Consider the following 15,081-nt stretch of genomic DNA (forward strand, 5'->3'; position numbering starts at 1 on the left):
GGGCGTGCGGTATGCGGGCCACACGCTCCGGGAGCAGGTTCATCTGCTGTCTGGGGTTATGCTAACTCTCTGCCAACAGCTGCACTCAGCCAAGAGTGATAGAAATTATGCACGGGCCACCACTCCGGATTTCTAGCTGGAGTGGAAACAGAGTCTACATGCCACTTAGGCGGGAGGGGCGTTCGCACAGAGCTCTCGGGTCCACAGGCTGCCTGCCAACCAGGCGCCCTGTCACGCAGAAGACCCTCAACTGGGGTCGCTGCAGCCCAGTCAATATATTCAAAATACTCTCCAAGAGTTTTGCTTGTGCCCACAATCCCCGGGTCTACCTTCTCTCTTCAAATCACCCACAGCACAGGCTGTCGCCGTCACAGCGAGGGCTGGGGGCAGCCCGGAATCTGATGGACAAGACAAGGAGGCACAAAACCACCTCCCAGACTCAGCAGCTCAGTTCTCCCATCTGATACGGTCAGGGTGCCAGCGGCTGGGGGCAGCCCGGAATCTGATGGACAAGACAAGGAGGCACAAAACCACCTCCCAGACTCAGCAGCTCAGTTCTCCCATCTGAAACGGTCAAGGTGCCAGCGGCTGCCTGCTCCTCAGGGCTGTCCAAGGGTCTGGAAGGCAGGGAGGCTCCCCTCCTGGGCTCCACACCCAGGTGCCAGCTCCAGCCCTCAGAGGGGCATGGCCAGCTCTCCTCTACCGCAAAGGCCTGACATCCTGGGCCCCCGAAGAGGGCCCTCTCAGTCTTTACCCCCAGCTCAAAGAAATGGCCCCGCCTCGGCCAAAGGGACTCTGCCTGAAGATTCCATCTCCCACACGTGCCTCCCTGGAGTCCCGGCCTCCTCAGAAGTCACATGAAAGTCAGCCACTCCACAAGATGATTATAGCTACGAGAAGTCTGGGGGAAACTCCCGCATTTCAGACATTCCTTCCTAGGCGTGGACCCTCCCAGGCTGCCCGCCCCTCCCGCACAGACCTGCTTCCACTGGCGGTAGGTGGAGAACTCCTGGGAGGGGATGAACACACTGAGCTTGAAGATGGACTTCAGCTCGGCGGGGAGCCCCTTGGACTCAAAGTACTGGAACTCCGTCTGGGACTCCCCGATGAGCGGCACGTACAGGCACAGGCAGAGCATGCTGCGGGCCAGGCGCTCAGCGGCTCGGAGGCTCAGCAGCGGGGAGCCGGGCGGCACTGCCAGGCGTCAGGTCAGGCGGGGAAATGCTGCCGGTGCTGCAAACTCACACAAGATATGCCTGGCCCTGGCTCTCATTGGCTGCCCGAGCCCTGCCCTTTTACTTAATTGAAAAAAAATCCGCCCACTGTACATCCGGCTGGCAGCCAATGAGCACAGGCCCTAGCCGCCGGCATCTGTTCAGGAGCAGGGGTGCAAAGATCCGGACTGACGTCACCGCTCCCAGCAGTTAACTCTTGGAGAGGGGACCATGCCCAAACAAACTTCACCCCTGGCTGCCAACCCCTCCAAACGAACAAACAGGCCAGGCTCTGTTTTCATACAAGGTCCCCGAGTGCGTCATCCCATGCCACGTTTCTCCCCTTAGTAAATCATTCCCAACAGAAGCCAGTGGGTCTGTGCTGGGTCGATGCCTGTAGAAGGAAAACTGCGACCAGGGAGGCTGCGGATGCCCTGCCTTCCTGGAACAGGGATCCCACTGACAGCCGTTCGTCCCACGGGGAGCTGCCTGGCTGGCCAAGCCATGGCTTTCCAGGATAGGTTCTGGCTGAGTCCTGCTCCAGAGAGGTCCCAGCCCTGTGCGACCCGCTTTAGCCCCATCCCCTGGGGCTCCCAGGAACACCCAGGAGCTCACAGGATGGGCTGGGAGGAGAGGGCACTGCAGAGTCTAAAGGTCTGTGCTGAGAAAGCCCCAGAACTATCACTGCAGTCAGCTGATGCCTCCCGGGAGACCCCAAAGTCTTTAAAAGAACACTCGAAACCTCAAATGGTTGTGGCTTTCTGACCCAGAAGTTTGTTGTTCAAATACAAAAGATTTTTAAACTTTTGTTAATTAAAAAAAATTTTTTTTGCAGGTCTGGGGATGGAACCTAGGGGCATATGACCTCAGATCTGTACCTCCTGCCCTATTTTTCTTTCTTCTCTTTCCTTCCTTCCTTCCTTCCTTCCTTCCTTCCTTCCTTTTTTTCATGGTACTGGGGGTGGAACCCAGAGGCTTTCTACCTCCGGGCTATACACTCAGACCTATTTTATATTTTATTTGGAAACAGGGTCTAAGTTGCTGAAAGCCTCACTAAGTAGCTGAGGCTGGCTTCAAACCTGTGTGATCCTCTTGTCTCAGCCTCCCAAGCGCAGGGATTACAAGCGTGCGCCACCACACCTGGCATTCTCAGACCTATTTTATGTTTTATTTGGAAACAGGGTCTCATTAAGTTGCTGAGAGCCTAAATAGCTGAGGCTGGCTTCAAACCTGCACGATCCTCCTGTCTCAGCCTCCCAAGCGCAGGGATTACAAGTGTGCGCCACCATGCCTTATTCTTTATTTTGAAACAGGGTCTCACTAAGTTGTGCAGGGCCTCACTAAGCAGCCGAGGCTGTCTGCGAACCGCGATCTTCCGGTCTTAGCCTCCCATATGCAGGTATTCCAAGTGTGCACCACCACACCTGGCAAATTAATTAAAAGTAAAGCCCAGTTCCTCAATTGTATGGCCACGCTGCAAGTACCAGACACACATGTAGTCACCAGTCACTTCTATTATCTCAGACACTTCTAGCGAGCCACACAGCTTTAGAAGGAGCCCTTCAGGAGAAGAGGAGAGGTCTCAGGTCCCGGAAGAACCTGATTGTCTACGGAGCACGATCCTCTCCAGGCAAGCCTGCAGTCTCCACCACATTCCTTCCCTGCAGACCTGAGCTGCGGAGGAAGAAACCACGTCACCAAGAGCGAGAAGGGGATTGGTCCCACCCTCCCCCTCTGCAGCACGGCACATCCTAATATAGACTGAGTCTTCTCGCTGCCGGGATGGATAAAAATGGATAGTTATCATTTGGGGATCGACATAATTAAAAGTCTTTTCAACTCATCACAAAGCTTTTGGTTAGCCGGATGTGGTGGCGCACGCTTGTGATCCCATTTGGGAGGCTGACACAGGAGGATCTGGGTTCAAGGCCAGCCTCGGCTACTTACTGAGGCCCTTTGCAACGCAGTGAGATCCTGTTTCAAAATAAATAGAAAATAGGGCAGGGGGTGTAGCTCGGAGGTAGAATGCCCCTGGGTTCCATCGCCAGATCCGCAAAACAAAACAAAGCTTTTGGTTAAGAATGTGTGCAGAGGCTGGGCATGGTGGCACACACCTGTAATCCCAGTACTTGGGAGGCTAAAAAAGCAGGACTGCATCCTCAGCAACAGAGCAAGACTCAGTAACCTAGCGAGACCCTGTTCCCAATCAAAAACTATAAAAGGGGCCGGGCGTGGTGGCGCACGCTTGTAATCCCTGCACTGGGAGGCTGAGACAGGAGGATTGCGCAGGTTTGAAGCCAGCCTCAGCTACTCAGTGAGGCTTTCAGGTAGAAAGCCCCTGGGTTCCATCCCTAGTACCACAGAAAAATAAAAATAAGCCAGGTGTGGTAGCACATGCCTGTAATCCCAGCATTTGGGAGGCTACTAAAGTAGGAGGTTTGCGGTTCGAGGACAGCCTCAGGTACTTAGTGAGGCCCCTTGCCACTCAGTGAGACCCTGTTTTAAAATAAAGACTAGAAAATAGCTGGGATTGTAGCTTGGAGATAGAATGCCCCTGGGTTCCATCCCTAGTACCAAAATAGAAAAAGAAAAAACTAGAAAATAAAAAAGGGGTAAAACTCAGATGTAGAATGCTCCTATGTTCAATACCCAGTCGCGCACACACACACACACACACACACACACACACACACCCTGTGAAGAAAGTCTTGTGATAGCCGGGCGTGGTGGCGCACGCTTGGAATCCCCACGCTTGGGAGGCTGAGACAGGAGGATCGCACAGGTTCGAAGCCAGCCTCAGCTACTTAGTGAGGCTCTCAGCAGTGGTGTGGCTCAGTGGCAGAGCGCTTGCCCGGCGTGTGCAAGGCCCTGGGTTCAATCCCCGGCGCTGAAAAGAAAAGCTCATAATGGAGTAGAGTTGATGTTGGCGCCGTAAAATAATGTGCTGATAGGCCCAAAGAATGTTTCCTGGCCCTGAAACTGTTGGTTTGTATTGATTATGAGCTGCTGAGAGCCTCACTAAGTAGCTGAGGCTGGCATTTGGGAGGCTACTAAAGTAGGAGGTTTGCGGTTCGAGGACAGCCTCAGGTACTTAGTGAGGCCCCTTGCCACTCAGTGAGACCCTGTTTTAAAATAAAGACTAGAAAATAGCTGGGATTGTAGCTTGGAGATAGAATGCCCCTGGGTTCCATCCCTAGTACCAAAATAGAAAAAGAAAAAACTAGAAAATAAAAAAGGGGTAAAACTCAGATGTAGAATGCTCCTATGTTCAATACCCAGTCGCGCACACACACACACACACACACACACACACACACACACCCTGTGAAGACCCTGTTTTCAAATAAAGTATAAAATAGGTCTGGGAGTATAGCCCGGAGGTAGAAAAGCCGCTGGGTTCCACCCCCAGTACCACAAAAAATAATAACAACAATAATAACAATACTAATAATAACTCGTGAAGAAGATTCTAGAATAAGACGCTGATGCACACGTACACCCTAGAGAGATTAAACCAAGGCGCAGGCCATTCTGACCCTCATAAGAGACCTGGTAAGTCTGTAAAAACAGGTCTTCCTCTGCAGTGACTCAGACTCAGCCAGAAATATTAATGTGAAGGGCCCTGCGCAGGCGTAGACTGGCGAGCTGGTCTGCATACCCAGGCAACTTTCTGCTCTACCTCCACTGAATCCTTGATTCTCTGCAGCCTCTGCAGGTGCCCAATCCAGAAGGTTCTGCTTCAGTGCTTCAGACTTTTTTTTTTTTTGTACTGGGGATAAAACCCAGGGGCATTCTACCTCTGGGCTACACCCTCAGCCCTATTTTTTATTCTTTATTTTAAAACAGGGTCTCACTGAGTTTCAGAGGGCCTCGCTAAGTAGCTGGGGCTGTCCGCACACCACGATCCTCAGGTCTCAGCCTCCCAAATGCTGAGGTTACAAGCGTGCGCCACCACGCCCGGCTCTGTTTTTTTTATTCTTTATTTTGAAACAGGGTCTCAGTTGCAAAGGGCCTCACTAAGTAGCTGAGGCTGACCTCGAACTGCAATCCTCCGGTCTCAGTCTCTCAAGTGCTGGGATGACAAGTGTGTGCTCCCACGCCCGCTCAGCCCTGGACCTATGAACACATCTCCTCCCTACTGAGGGGCCCTCGAAGGCAGAGGGCTGTTGCTTTGTACCGTCGTGGTCCTTGCCTGGCGCTAACCTGTCCAGGTTGCAGAAGGCACTGCGCGAGCAGCTCCCGAGTGGAGCGAATGGGCTCAGCGGCCTCAGAAGTCCCAAGGAACAGACATATGGCCACGTTCCACAAAGACCAGTTCTTGTGAGCATCTGCGAACAGAATTGTTAAGGGCAAGGCTGAGACGGGAGGACCGCAGCTCGCGGACAGTCTCAGGTACTTAGTAGGCCCTTTGGAACTCAGTGAGACCCTGTTTCAAAATAAAGAATAAAAAATAGGACTGGGATATAGCTCGGAGGGTTAAATGCTCCTGGGTTCCATCTCCAGTATCGCAAAAAATAAATAAGTAAATAAACCTGAGAGGATATTTGTTTTTTTTTTTTTTTTTTGGTGGTACTGGGGTTCCTGGAAGCCCTTCTACCTCCGGGCTACACTCCCAGACCTATTTTATATTTTTGAAACAGGGTATCTTACGCCAGCATGGCTGGCTTCGAACCTGCGCGATCCTCCTGTCTCCGCCTCCCAAGTGCGGGGATTACAAGCGTGCGCCACCACGCCCGGCTCTGAGAGGATATTTGAAAAATATATTAAATTAAAGCATATTTCATACTGTTTCATACTGTATGGGGGAATTATTAACACATGAAATTAGATCAGCTGCTTTCTAGAAAGAGAATGGAATCTCCTTCATTACAAGACAGCTCATAATCAATACAAACCAACAGTTTCAGGGCCAGGAAACATTCTTTGGGCCTATCAGCACATTATTTTACGGCGCCAACATCAACTCTACTCCATTATGAGCTTTTCTTTTCAGCGCCGGGGATTGAACCCAGGGCCTTGCACACGCCGGGCAAGCGCTCTGCCACTGAGCCACACCACCGGCCCTTGCTCGCATTTAAACCATCCATCCTATTGAGTTTCACAGGAATTCAGAACTCTGTCTTTACACAGAAACTGGAGATTCTTCCCAAACAGGCCAATCTCGGATTAGCATCCGAGACAACTGCTTCACCCTGAACTTGCCGACTGTGAGGCCCAGGGGGGCTCTGGGGTCATCCCCTTAATCTCTGCCCTGAGCAAATAGGCTTGGAGAGTGACCTGATTTGCCCAAGTCCCAAGCCTGTCAGTGGCAGGGCCGAGGCTCACAGCCAGGGCCGGGCTCCTGTTACAACATCCACTTAAAAGCATCCCAAGCCGATACTGCCAAGAAGCGACTTCAGAGTTCAGTTACAAAGGGCAACTGTGAGCCGATGCTGAGAACTCCAGCGAGCAACACCTCTTATGGAAGGTGGCAGGTATGCGGGAAAGGAGCGACTTGATCAGGTTTAGCCTCAGCTAAAAACAAGAAGCAAGCCTGCCCGTCGCAGCCTCTGACGGCATGGGCGAGCACGGCGCAGGGGAAGCCTCTCGGCCGCCTGTGCTCCATTCCTGGTGTGCACCGGCTCTGGGCTGTCTGAGAGCCACGGCGCGCTGCACTGCGCGCGATCTCCTCTGCTCCTTATTCTGATGTTGCGACCCAGATCTGTTTGTCTCCCACGATGTCCATCCCTGTGCCTAGTACTCGGAGGCCAAGGACAGCAGTGCTAGATCCCTGACGAATTCAGCAGCGCTGGATTTCGTTTAACCTATACAGCAGGCAGCCGTTCCTCTTAGAGCGTCTTTCTACCCACAGATCTGCCAAGGCCACCATCAGCTTTCCTTGCCCCACCCCTCAACAACATGCCAAAAAAATCCTAAGCAGGTGCTTCCTGTAAGAGCCAGAACCCAGTGAGTAAGAAGAGGGCAGGTAAAGGGCCTTAGGGAGGGCAGCATTAGGTCAGAAAGTACCTCCCTCCTCCTCTGCAATGACTCAGACTCAGCCAGAAATATTAATGTGAAAGGGCCCTGCCAGCATCCGCCCGCTCAAGCCCCACCCACCTCAGGGTTCCCTAACCTCATTGGCTGCTGTGGCCGCAGTGTCACTGGATGCTCAGGTTGCCATGACAGCCCAGCGTAGCCGGTTTCCAGTGAAACCTGCCTACACTTGGCAATTGCACACACACAATGAGCAGGATTCTCTGAGCTTCAGGGAAGACACAGCCCCTCGGGATTCGCAAGCCGAATGCTGGGAGGCACCGCCCACTCCACACTAATGGCTTTCCTTCCCAACTGCGGATTAATTGTAAAACAAAGGTAGAGGGAGAAACTGGACCTGCTCCTAGAATAAAGAGCTCTCAGGGACCTGACTCACAAATTCACACATTTACAAAGGGGGGGGGGCACAGAACAAAGTGCTGGACACGGAGGAGCCTGAGAACCGAAGAACTTCTCTACAAGGTTTCCAGAACATTCTGGAAGCCGTTTCCTGAAGCGAGGGGCGGGGCGGGGCCTCAGTCCTCACATCCTCTGGGTGCCTGTTCTGCACAAGCGCCCAACTATTCAGTTCCTCGCTCCCTGCTGTCAAAGAGGCTGACCTGCTTGCCCCAGCGCTCCTCTCTGGCTTCACACCAACTCAGCTGCTCCAGCTCCCTCTTGGGGCGCCCCCACCCCAGACAGCTGATCTGCCTCCCTTTGGAGGAACAGGCCACTAAAAGGCCAGGGACTAGGCTGTTCCACCAGAAGGTCCTACAGGGGTAACCCCCCAGGGACAGCTGATAAGCGTGCCTGTGTGAGGCTGAGAAATGAAAACGGTGATTGCTGAAATTTTTAAAATGGCGACGATTTTAGCTGGGCACAGTGGCACATGCCTGTAATCCCAGTACATGGGAGGCTGACACAGGAGGACTTCAGGTTTGAGGCCAGCCTCAGCAATGTGGTGAGACCCTCAACAGCTTAGTGAGACCCTGTTTCAAAAAATAAGTAAATAAAAAGAACTGGGGAGGGCTGGGTGTGGTGGCCCACACCTGCAATCCCAGTACTTGGGAGGCTGAGACAAGGAGGATCTCCAGACCAGCCTCAGCAACTTAGCAAGACTCTGTTTCAAAATAAAAATAAAATCGGCTGGGAATATAGTTAAGAGGTAGAATGCTCCTGGATTTAATTCCCAGCGCCGAAAGTTATTTTGTTTATATTTATTTATTTATTTATTTTATTTATTTACTGTGGTGCTGGGGATCAAACCCAGGTGCATTCTACCTCTAAGCTACACCACTCAGCCTTATTTTTTTATTCTTCTTTTTTTTGGCGGTATTGGGGATGGAACCCAGGGACATTCTACCTCCAAGCTACCAGCCCTATTTTTTATTCTTTATTTTGAAAAAGGGTCTCGCTGAGTTGCAAAGAGCCTAACTTAGTAGTATGCCCACAAACCATGATCCTCCTGTTTCAGCCTCCCAAGCATGTACCACCATGCCCGGCTCAAAAAAGTGATTTTAAAAGGCAGCCATCCAAGCCGGGCGTGGTGGCGCACGCTTGTAATCCCCGCGCTTGGGAGGCGGAGACAGGAGGATCGCACAGGTTCGAAGCGAGCGTGCTGGCTTAAGAGACCCTGTTTCCAAAAATAAAAAAGTATAAAATAGGTCTGGGAGTGTATCCCGGAGGTAGAAGGGCTTCCAGAAACCCCAGTACCACAAAAAAAAAGAAAAAGAAAAAAAAAAAAGGCAGTCATCCAGTCGGGCATGGTGGCGCACACTTGCAATCCCTGGGATTGGGAGGCAGAGAGGATCGTGCAGGTTCGAAGCCCCTTGCTGGCTTAAGAGACCCTGTTTCCAAAAAAAAAATAAAAAATAAAAAAAGTATAAAATAGGTCTGGGAGTGTAGCCCGGAGGTAGAAGGGCTTCCAGGAACCCCAGTACCACCACTACCACCACCAAAAGGCACCATCCAGCTCACCTAGGTGTAAGGCAGGCAGGCCACAGACACAAGTTCCTCATAAAACCCAACACCAAGGCCATTTCCCATCTGGTCTAACACAAGTGAGAGATGGAAAGTGACACGCTCAAGTTGCGTGTGGTTGTGCACACTTGTAATCCCAGTACTTGGGAGGCTGAGACAGGAGGATCGCAGGTTCAAAGCCAGCCTCAGCTACTTAGTGAGGCCTTTGCAATTCACTGAGACCCTGTTTCTAAGTAAAATATAAAAATAGGTCTGGGAGTATAGCCCGAAGGCAGATAGCCTCTGGGTTCCACCCCCAGTACCATCAAAAATAAAGAAAGAAAGAAAGAAAGAAAGAAAGAAAGAAAGAATTAAAAATAGGGTCAGGGGTGTCTCTTGGAGGTAGAATCTCCTGGGTTCCATTCCCAGTACTGGGGGGGAAAAATCAAAGCCAGCCTCAGCAACTTAAGGAGACCCTTATCGGGCTAGGAGTATAACTTGGAGGTAGAGTACTTCTGGGCTCAATACCCAGTACCAAATAAATAAGTAAATACTAACAACCCTCTCTTGTTGCCCATAAATTCCACACATCTCAGGCATGACACAGACCGTGAGCCCCCTGTGCCTACGGGAAGCCCATCTCGGGCCAAGGAGTCTCCTAATGTCACTGCCCACAACACTACCAAAAGTGTCACCGTAAAGGCCCTCTCAAAGGATCCGGCAAAATGAGCATTATTTCTTCGCCATAGCAATTCAGTTCAACAAGCCTCTGGGGTACCTACAATGTGCCAAGTGCAGGGGGCGTCTCCTTCCCTTCTCTGACTCAGGAACCAGAAGAGATTAGAAGCAGCCCAAGCTGAGGAGGTGAACAAGGTCACTACGACTGCAGTGAGGAGAAACCCAGCCAAAAGCCAATTTCCGTTCCAACCCCGAGAACTCAATTAGTCTCATTGAGCACTGCTTTCTTAAGGGACAAGGCTGCAGGGCAAAGCTCCGGACGGGGCTGGGGTGGACCTCCCACCTCAGGTCTCCTCAACTGTTTAACCCTGGGCAAATGGTTTAGCCTGTGTGCACCGGAGTCGTCTCACCTGCGGAAGGGGAACACTACGGTTTACCCTGGCTTTTGAGAGGGCCAGATGTGACAGCTCGGGCTCAGGAGGGACAAAAGGCCCTGGCCCTCGGACGACCCCGGTGCCCGTGGTCATTCCGAAAGGGACACCGGGCACCCTGTGACTCCAGCCTCTCCCGGGACCCAACCCCATTCCTTTATTCTCCCTCCACCCCCACGCCCCCAAAGGTGAGACAGGTCCCACTGAGGCCAGGGGGGTACGACCTTCAGGCCCTGCCCCAGGCTCCAGGACACGAAGTTCAACTTCAAGGTCCGCTCTCTCGCCCTTTCGACGGGCCCCCTGCCTTGTTCAGATGACTAAGACACACACTTTAGTCTGCCCCTTACTTTCAAATGACTTTCTGTGACCAATCTACCGAATCCACCCTCCTTCCCTTTCTGGGCCCTCTGGGCGGCTGGAATGATAAAGCTTTACAATGGCCACAGAGCTTTTGGACTGAACCTGTGGGCTTCTCTACTGCCTACCCCTTCTCTCTGGCCCCGGACACCAAACTGATTTTTTAAAGTATGAAGCCTTCCCTTCTTCCCCACAACCCAGTTTCTTTTCTCCAGGAAAACGACCCCCGACCAGCCCCTCCACTAAGAGGTCTTCTCTGGGGTGCCGTTACCTTAGGAAACTGCTCTGCAGGTCCGACCACCAGCAAAATGGTGGGTCTCTTTTCCGTAGCCTCAGCCCTTTCATCCTGTTTCCCCAAAAAGCTGGACATCTGTTCTCCCTGAGCAGGCGCCGGGCTGCCTCCGCCTTCATGACCGGAGCCCTCTCTGGAGCCCTGGCACGAGGCCCTAGGGAAAAAGCTGGACAGAAACTGCCAGAGCATCTGCAGCATCTCAGCCTCTCCGCGCCACTGCGGTGATGGTCACTTTTGAGGGATGTGACTGCAATACCACGGAGTCTGGCTACGCCGCTGCTGGGAGGACTAGCTGGGGGCGTTCCCGGGCCGGAGGCTCTGTGTGCAGGGGACGCTTCCTGCTCGCTCAGATTTACTAGCACTGCTGCCTGCCTGGCCTGAGAAGTAGCTCACGGGAGCCTCCCTGGCTGCTGGCGATAAGGAGAGCAGTTAGGCTTCTTCCATAAAAACGCACTTCTAAGGTGGCGGGTGATCAAAGGTTCAGCTTAGAGAACAGGAGGTGGCGATAGCCGATATCCGCACAGACTTCTCCCGGGGGCAGAGGCAACTTCGGGCTCCCGCTCATTCAGCAGTCCTGCTCATCAGCCCAGCCCAGGACCTTCCATCCGGCCTGCATTCCCACTGCAGCAGCGCCGGACCAATCACGTCTGCCGACACTACCAAGTTTGTTATCCCCAGCGCCAGCCCTCCAATCACGGGCCGCGGATTGTCTGCCTGCAGCCCGCAAGTCAGCGGGGAGGTGCAGACAGGCGCAGCTCCGGAGGAGCTTCACCCCGCAGGGTCCCCCGGCCGCCCGCGGGGCCTTCCCAGTCTCCTCCGCCAGCCCAGGTTTACCGCGGCCGAGAGTCCATAGACAACTAGCAACACCCCGCCCACTGTCCAGGCCTGTCCAGCCCATGTGTGGCACAACACACCAAATCACAGTTACATCCGCCTCTAACCCCAGCTGCTTGGGGACGGACACCAAGTCGTGGACCCAGGCGCTCCTACTTACAGTCCCCCACACCTAGCACAGATGAACTCTGAACAAGAAAGGACTGGCTAGAAAGAAGTCTTGGATCATTTGTTTCTTAGTTTGCCAGCAGATGAATGAAGTGACCAGCTATGTTATTCTTCACAAAGGTAACCCTTTGATATAGTTTATAATCATTAAAGATACAAGCACTAAACCGGGCAGGTGGCACACACCTGTAATCCTAGAACTAGCAAATGTCGTGCCATTTTGTGTAAGAGCGTCCGCGAATTTGGGAATCTGGAGAAGGTGGGTCCCACCACCATCCCCAACAAATACTGAGGGTCAGTCGGATGTGGAGGAGCACGCCTGTAACCCCAGCACTTGGGAGGCTAAGATAGGAGAACTGCAGGTGCAAGGCCCTCAACAATTTAGTGACGCCTTGTTTCAGAATAAAAAATAAAAGTACCCAAAAGAGCAAGGTTATTTTATTTTATTTTATTTGGTACTAGGGATTGAACTCAGTGGCGGTCTACCTTTGAGCTACCCCTCAGCCATCCCCCTTTTTTGTGGTACTGGGGGTGGAACCCAGAGGCATTCTACCTCCGAGCTATACCCCCAGCCTTATTTTTATTTATTTATTTATTTTTTTGGTGGTACTGGGGTTCCTGGAAACCCTTCTACCTCCAGGCTACACTCCCAGACCTATTTTATATTTTTATTTGGAAACAAGGTCTCTTAAGCCAGCAAGGCTGGTTTTGAACCAGCGTGATCCTCCTGTCTCCGCCTCCTAAGCACAGGGATTACAGGCGTGGACCACCACGCGCAGCAGCCATTTTCTATTTTGAAACAGGGTCTTACTATGATGCTGAGGCTGGCCTGAAACCTGCCATCTTCCTATATCAGCCTCCCAAGTCCTAGGATTACAGGTGTGTGCCACGACACCCAGCACTTCATCTTTTTTTTTTTTTTTGGTGGTACTAGGGATGGAACCCAGGAGCTTTCTACCTCCGGGCTATACTCCCAGACCTATTTTATATTTTATTTGGAAACAGGGTCTCACTAAGTTGCCGAGAGCCTCACTAAGTAGCTGAGGCTGGCTTCGAACCTGTGAGATCCTCCTGTCTCAGCCTCCCAAGCGCAGGGATTACAAGCGTGCGCCACCACGCCTGGCGTCATCTTCTATTTTTGAAATGGAGTTTTGCTAAATTGCTGCGCTAGCTTGAATCTGCCATCCCCTTGTTTTAGCCTCTCAAATACTGGAATTAGAGTTTTGCACCATGACACCCAGAATGCAGTTATTTTTAAGTTTTTACATGTGTAGAGCACCTTGGAAAAGACACCAAAATTAAAACAGGAAGTTGGGCATGGTGGTACAGTTTATAATCCTAGTACTTGAGAGGCTGAGACGGGGATCACAGGTTTGAGGACAGCTTCAGTAAGTAGTGAAACTCTCATTAACCTAGCAAGACCTTGTTTCAAAATAAAAATAAAATAGAGCTGGGGGTGTAGCTTGGAGGCAGAATGCCCCTGGATTCAATCCCCAGTACCAAAATAAAAATAAGTAAAAGTGAAATTAAAGCTGGGCACGGTGGTGCACACTTGTAATCCCAGTACTTAGGAGGCTGAGACAGGAGGATTTTAAGTTTGTAGACAGGCTCAGCAAATAGTGAGACTTTCATCGACCCAAAGAGACCCTGTTTTCATAATAAAAATATAGGGCTGGGGTGTTGTTTGGAGGTAGAATGCCCCTGGGTTCAATTCCCAGTGCCACACACACACAGAAAAAATTAGATTAAACAGGATCTGGGGCAGGGAGGGCATTTGGGAGTTTGAGGAGAGAAAGACAGATGAGATTTATTTTAACAGAATATTCTCTCCTATCCTGTGAACCAGGGCATGACCGAGGCAGGTCCATAAGCAGACGTAAATAAAATGATTACTTAAAAGGAAGACACAAGAATGCCTCACAGCAGAGACAGACTCCCAATGCTCCATGTGAAAATGGAGGGACCGTGTATCAGCTGCCTCTCACTGGATTAACAGATCGAATTTATCCACAGGCAGCTGGTCGTGCTGTGTTCAAATCCCAACCATCACTTAACCGGCTGTGTGACCTTGGCTACTTCCTTCAGCCCTCTGTCACCACTATTCTTCTGTGCCAAATGGGGACAGTGACACCGTTTTGTTACTTCAGAAAGTCGTCTAAAGACTGACCTGGACAATAAGCGAGGCCCTGGGAGCAGTCCACGCTCTGAGCCACCAGCAACCACTCCACTGGTGACACGAAGGAGACACTGATGGTTGAGGCTTCCTAGTAACATAAGAACACTCTCTGATTTAGTCTGTTACTGGCTTTTAATTGAACAGACTTCTCCATACAGCAGAACTGAGCTAAGAACTCAATGGCTTCCAGCCGGGAAGGAATTCATCTTCCTGTCAATAACAGAAAATCCAGACTAAATACGTGAAACAATGTCTCTAAGCCAAAACAGGCAACAAAAGACAGCGCTTCCTGAGCACTGCTTATAGCTGGCAAGCTCCAGCTTCCTGCACCAGCTTCCCCGCTGCCTTGCAGAGAGGACTCAGGGCAGCTCAAGTCTATAGGGCAGAGGGCAGGGCGCAGAAGAGAGACAGGCGCCCAAGGAGAGCTGGGGAGAGCTGCCCAGGGCCCTCCTGGGGACAGGCCGTTCTACTCAGGAGCCACACCTCAGCCCTATTTTATTTTGATACTGGGTCTTGCTAAATTGCTGAGGCTAGCCTTAAACCTATGATCTTCCTCTGAGACCTCCCAAGTGCTGGGTGACGTGTATCACCAGGCCTGGCTGCTATGAACACAGGCAGCACTGGGGATCGAACCCTCAGCCCTACCTATTTTATGTTTTAATTTGAAACAAGACCTCCCTAGGTTGCTGAGAGACTGTCCTTGAACCTGCAATCCCATCTCAGCCTCCCAGGTACTGGGATTACAGGCTTGCACCATGCCCTGATGCTATTAATATTTTTCAATTGAAAGACTGAAGCCAGACTTCATTTGACAGAAAGCCAGGCTGGGGTGGCTGACTGATCTGATAATGAGCCCCGAGTCTGCCGAGGAGGCCACAGGGAGGCCTTCCGTCCTTGAATGAGTCAAACCTGCAGCTCTGAGGGGTTGACCAAAACCAACAAACGAAATCCTTTAAGGAA

At 51.6% G+C, this 15,081-nt stretch overlaps 1 protein-coding gene across 6 annotated transcripts in view; it reads right to left on the bottom strand.

The window, feature by feature from the left end:
• Positions 1-15,081, bottom strand: part of SLC25A25 (solute carrier family 25 member 25) — a gene marked incomplete at both ends in the record, with an annotated part of 39,920 nt that overhangs the window by 8,088 nt on the left and 16,751 nt on the right. For 2 of the 6 annotated variants that reach the window (XM_080709510.1, XM_080709509.1), the window contains one exon: positions 10,923-11,141. The exons of 2 other annotated variants lie outside the window; for them this stretch is intronic. In XM_080709510.1, the coding sequence (XP_080565636.1) occupies positions 10,923-11,141 (219 nt within the window). Of the gene's footprint in view, positions 1-979; positions 1,139-10,922; positions 11,142-15,081 lie in introns of those variants that run through there. 2 more of the 6 variants (XM_080709506.1, XM_080709511.1) reach the window with 2 other exon arrangements.

Source organism: Muscardinus avellanarius (assembly GCF_963383645.1).
Source record: "Muscardinus avellanarius genome assembly, chromosome: 13".
Taxonomy (NCBI): Eukaryota; Metazoa; Chordata; class Mammalia; order Rodentia; family Gliridae; genus Muscardinus; species Muscardinus avellanarius.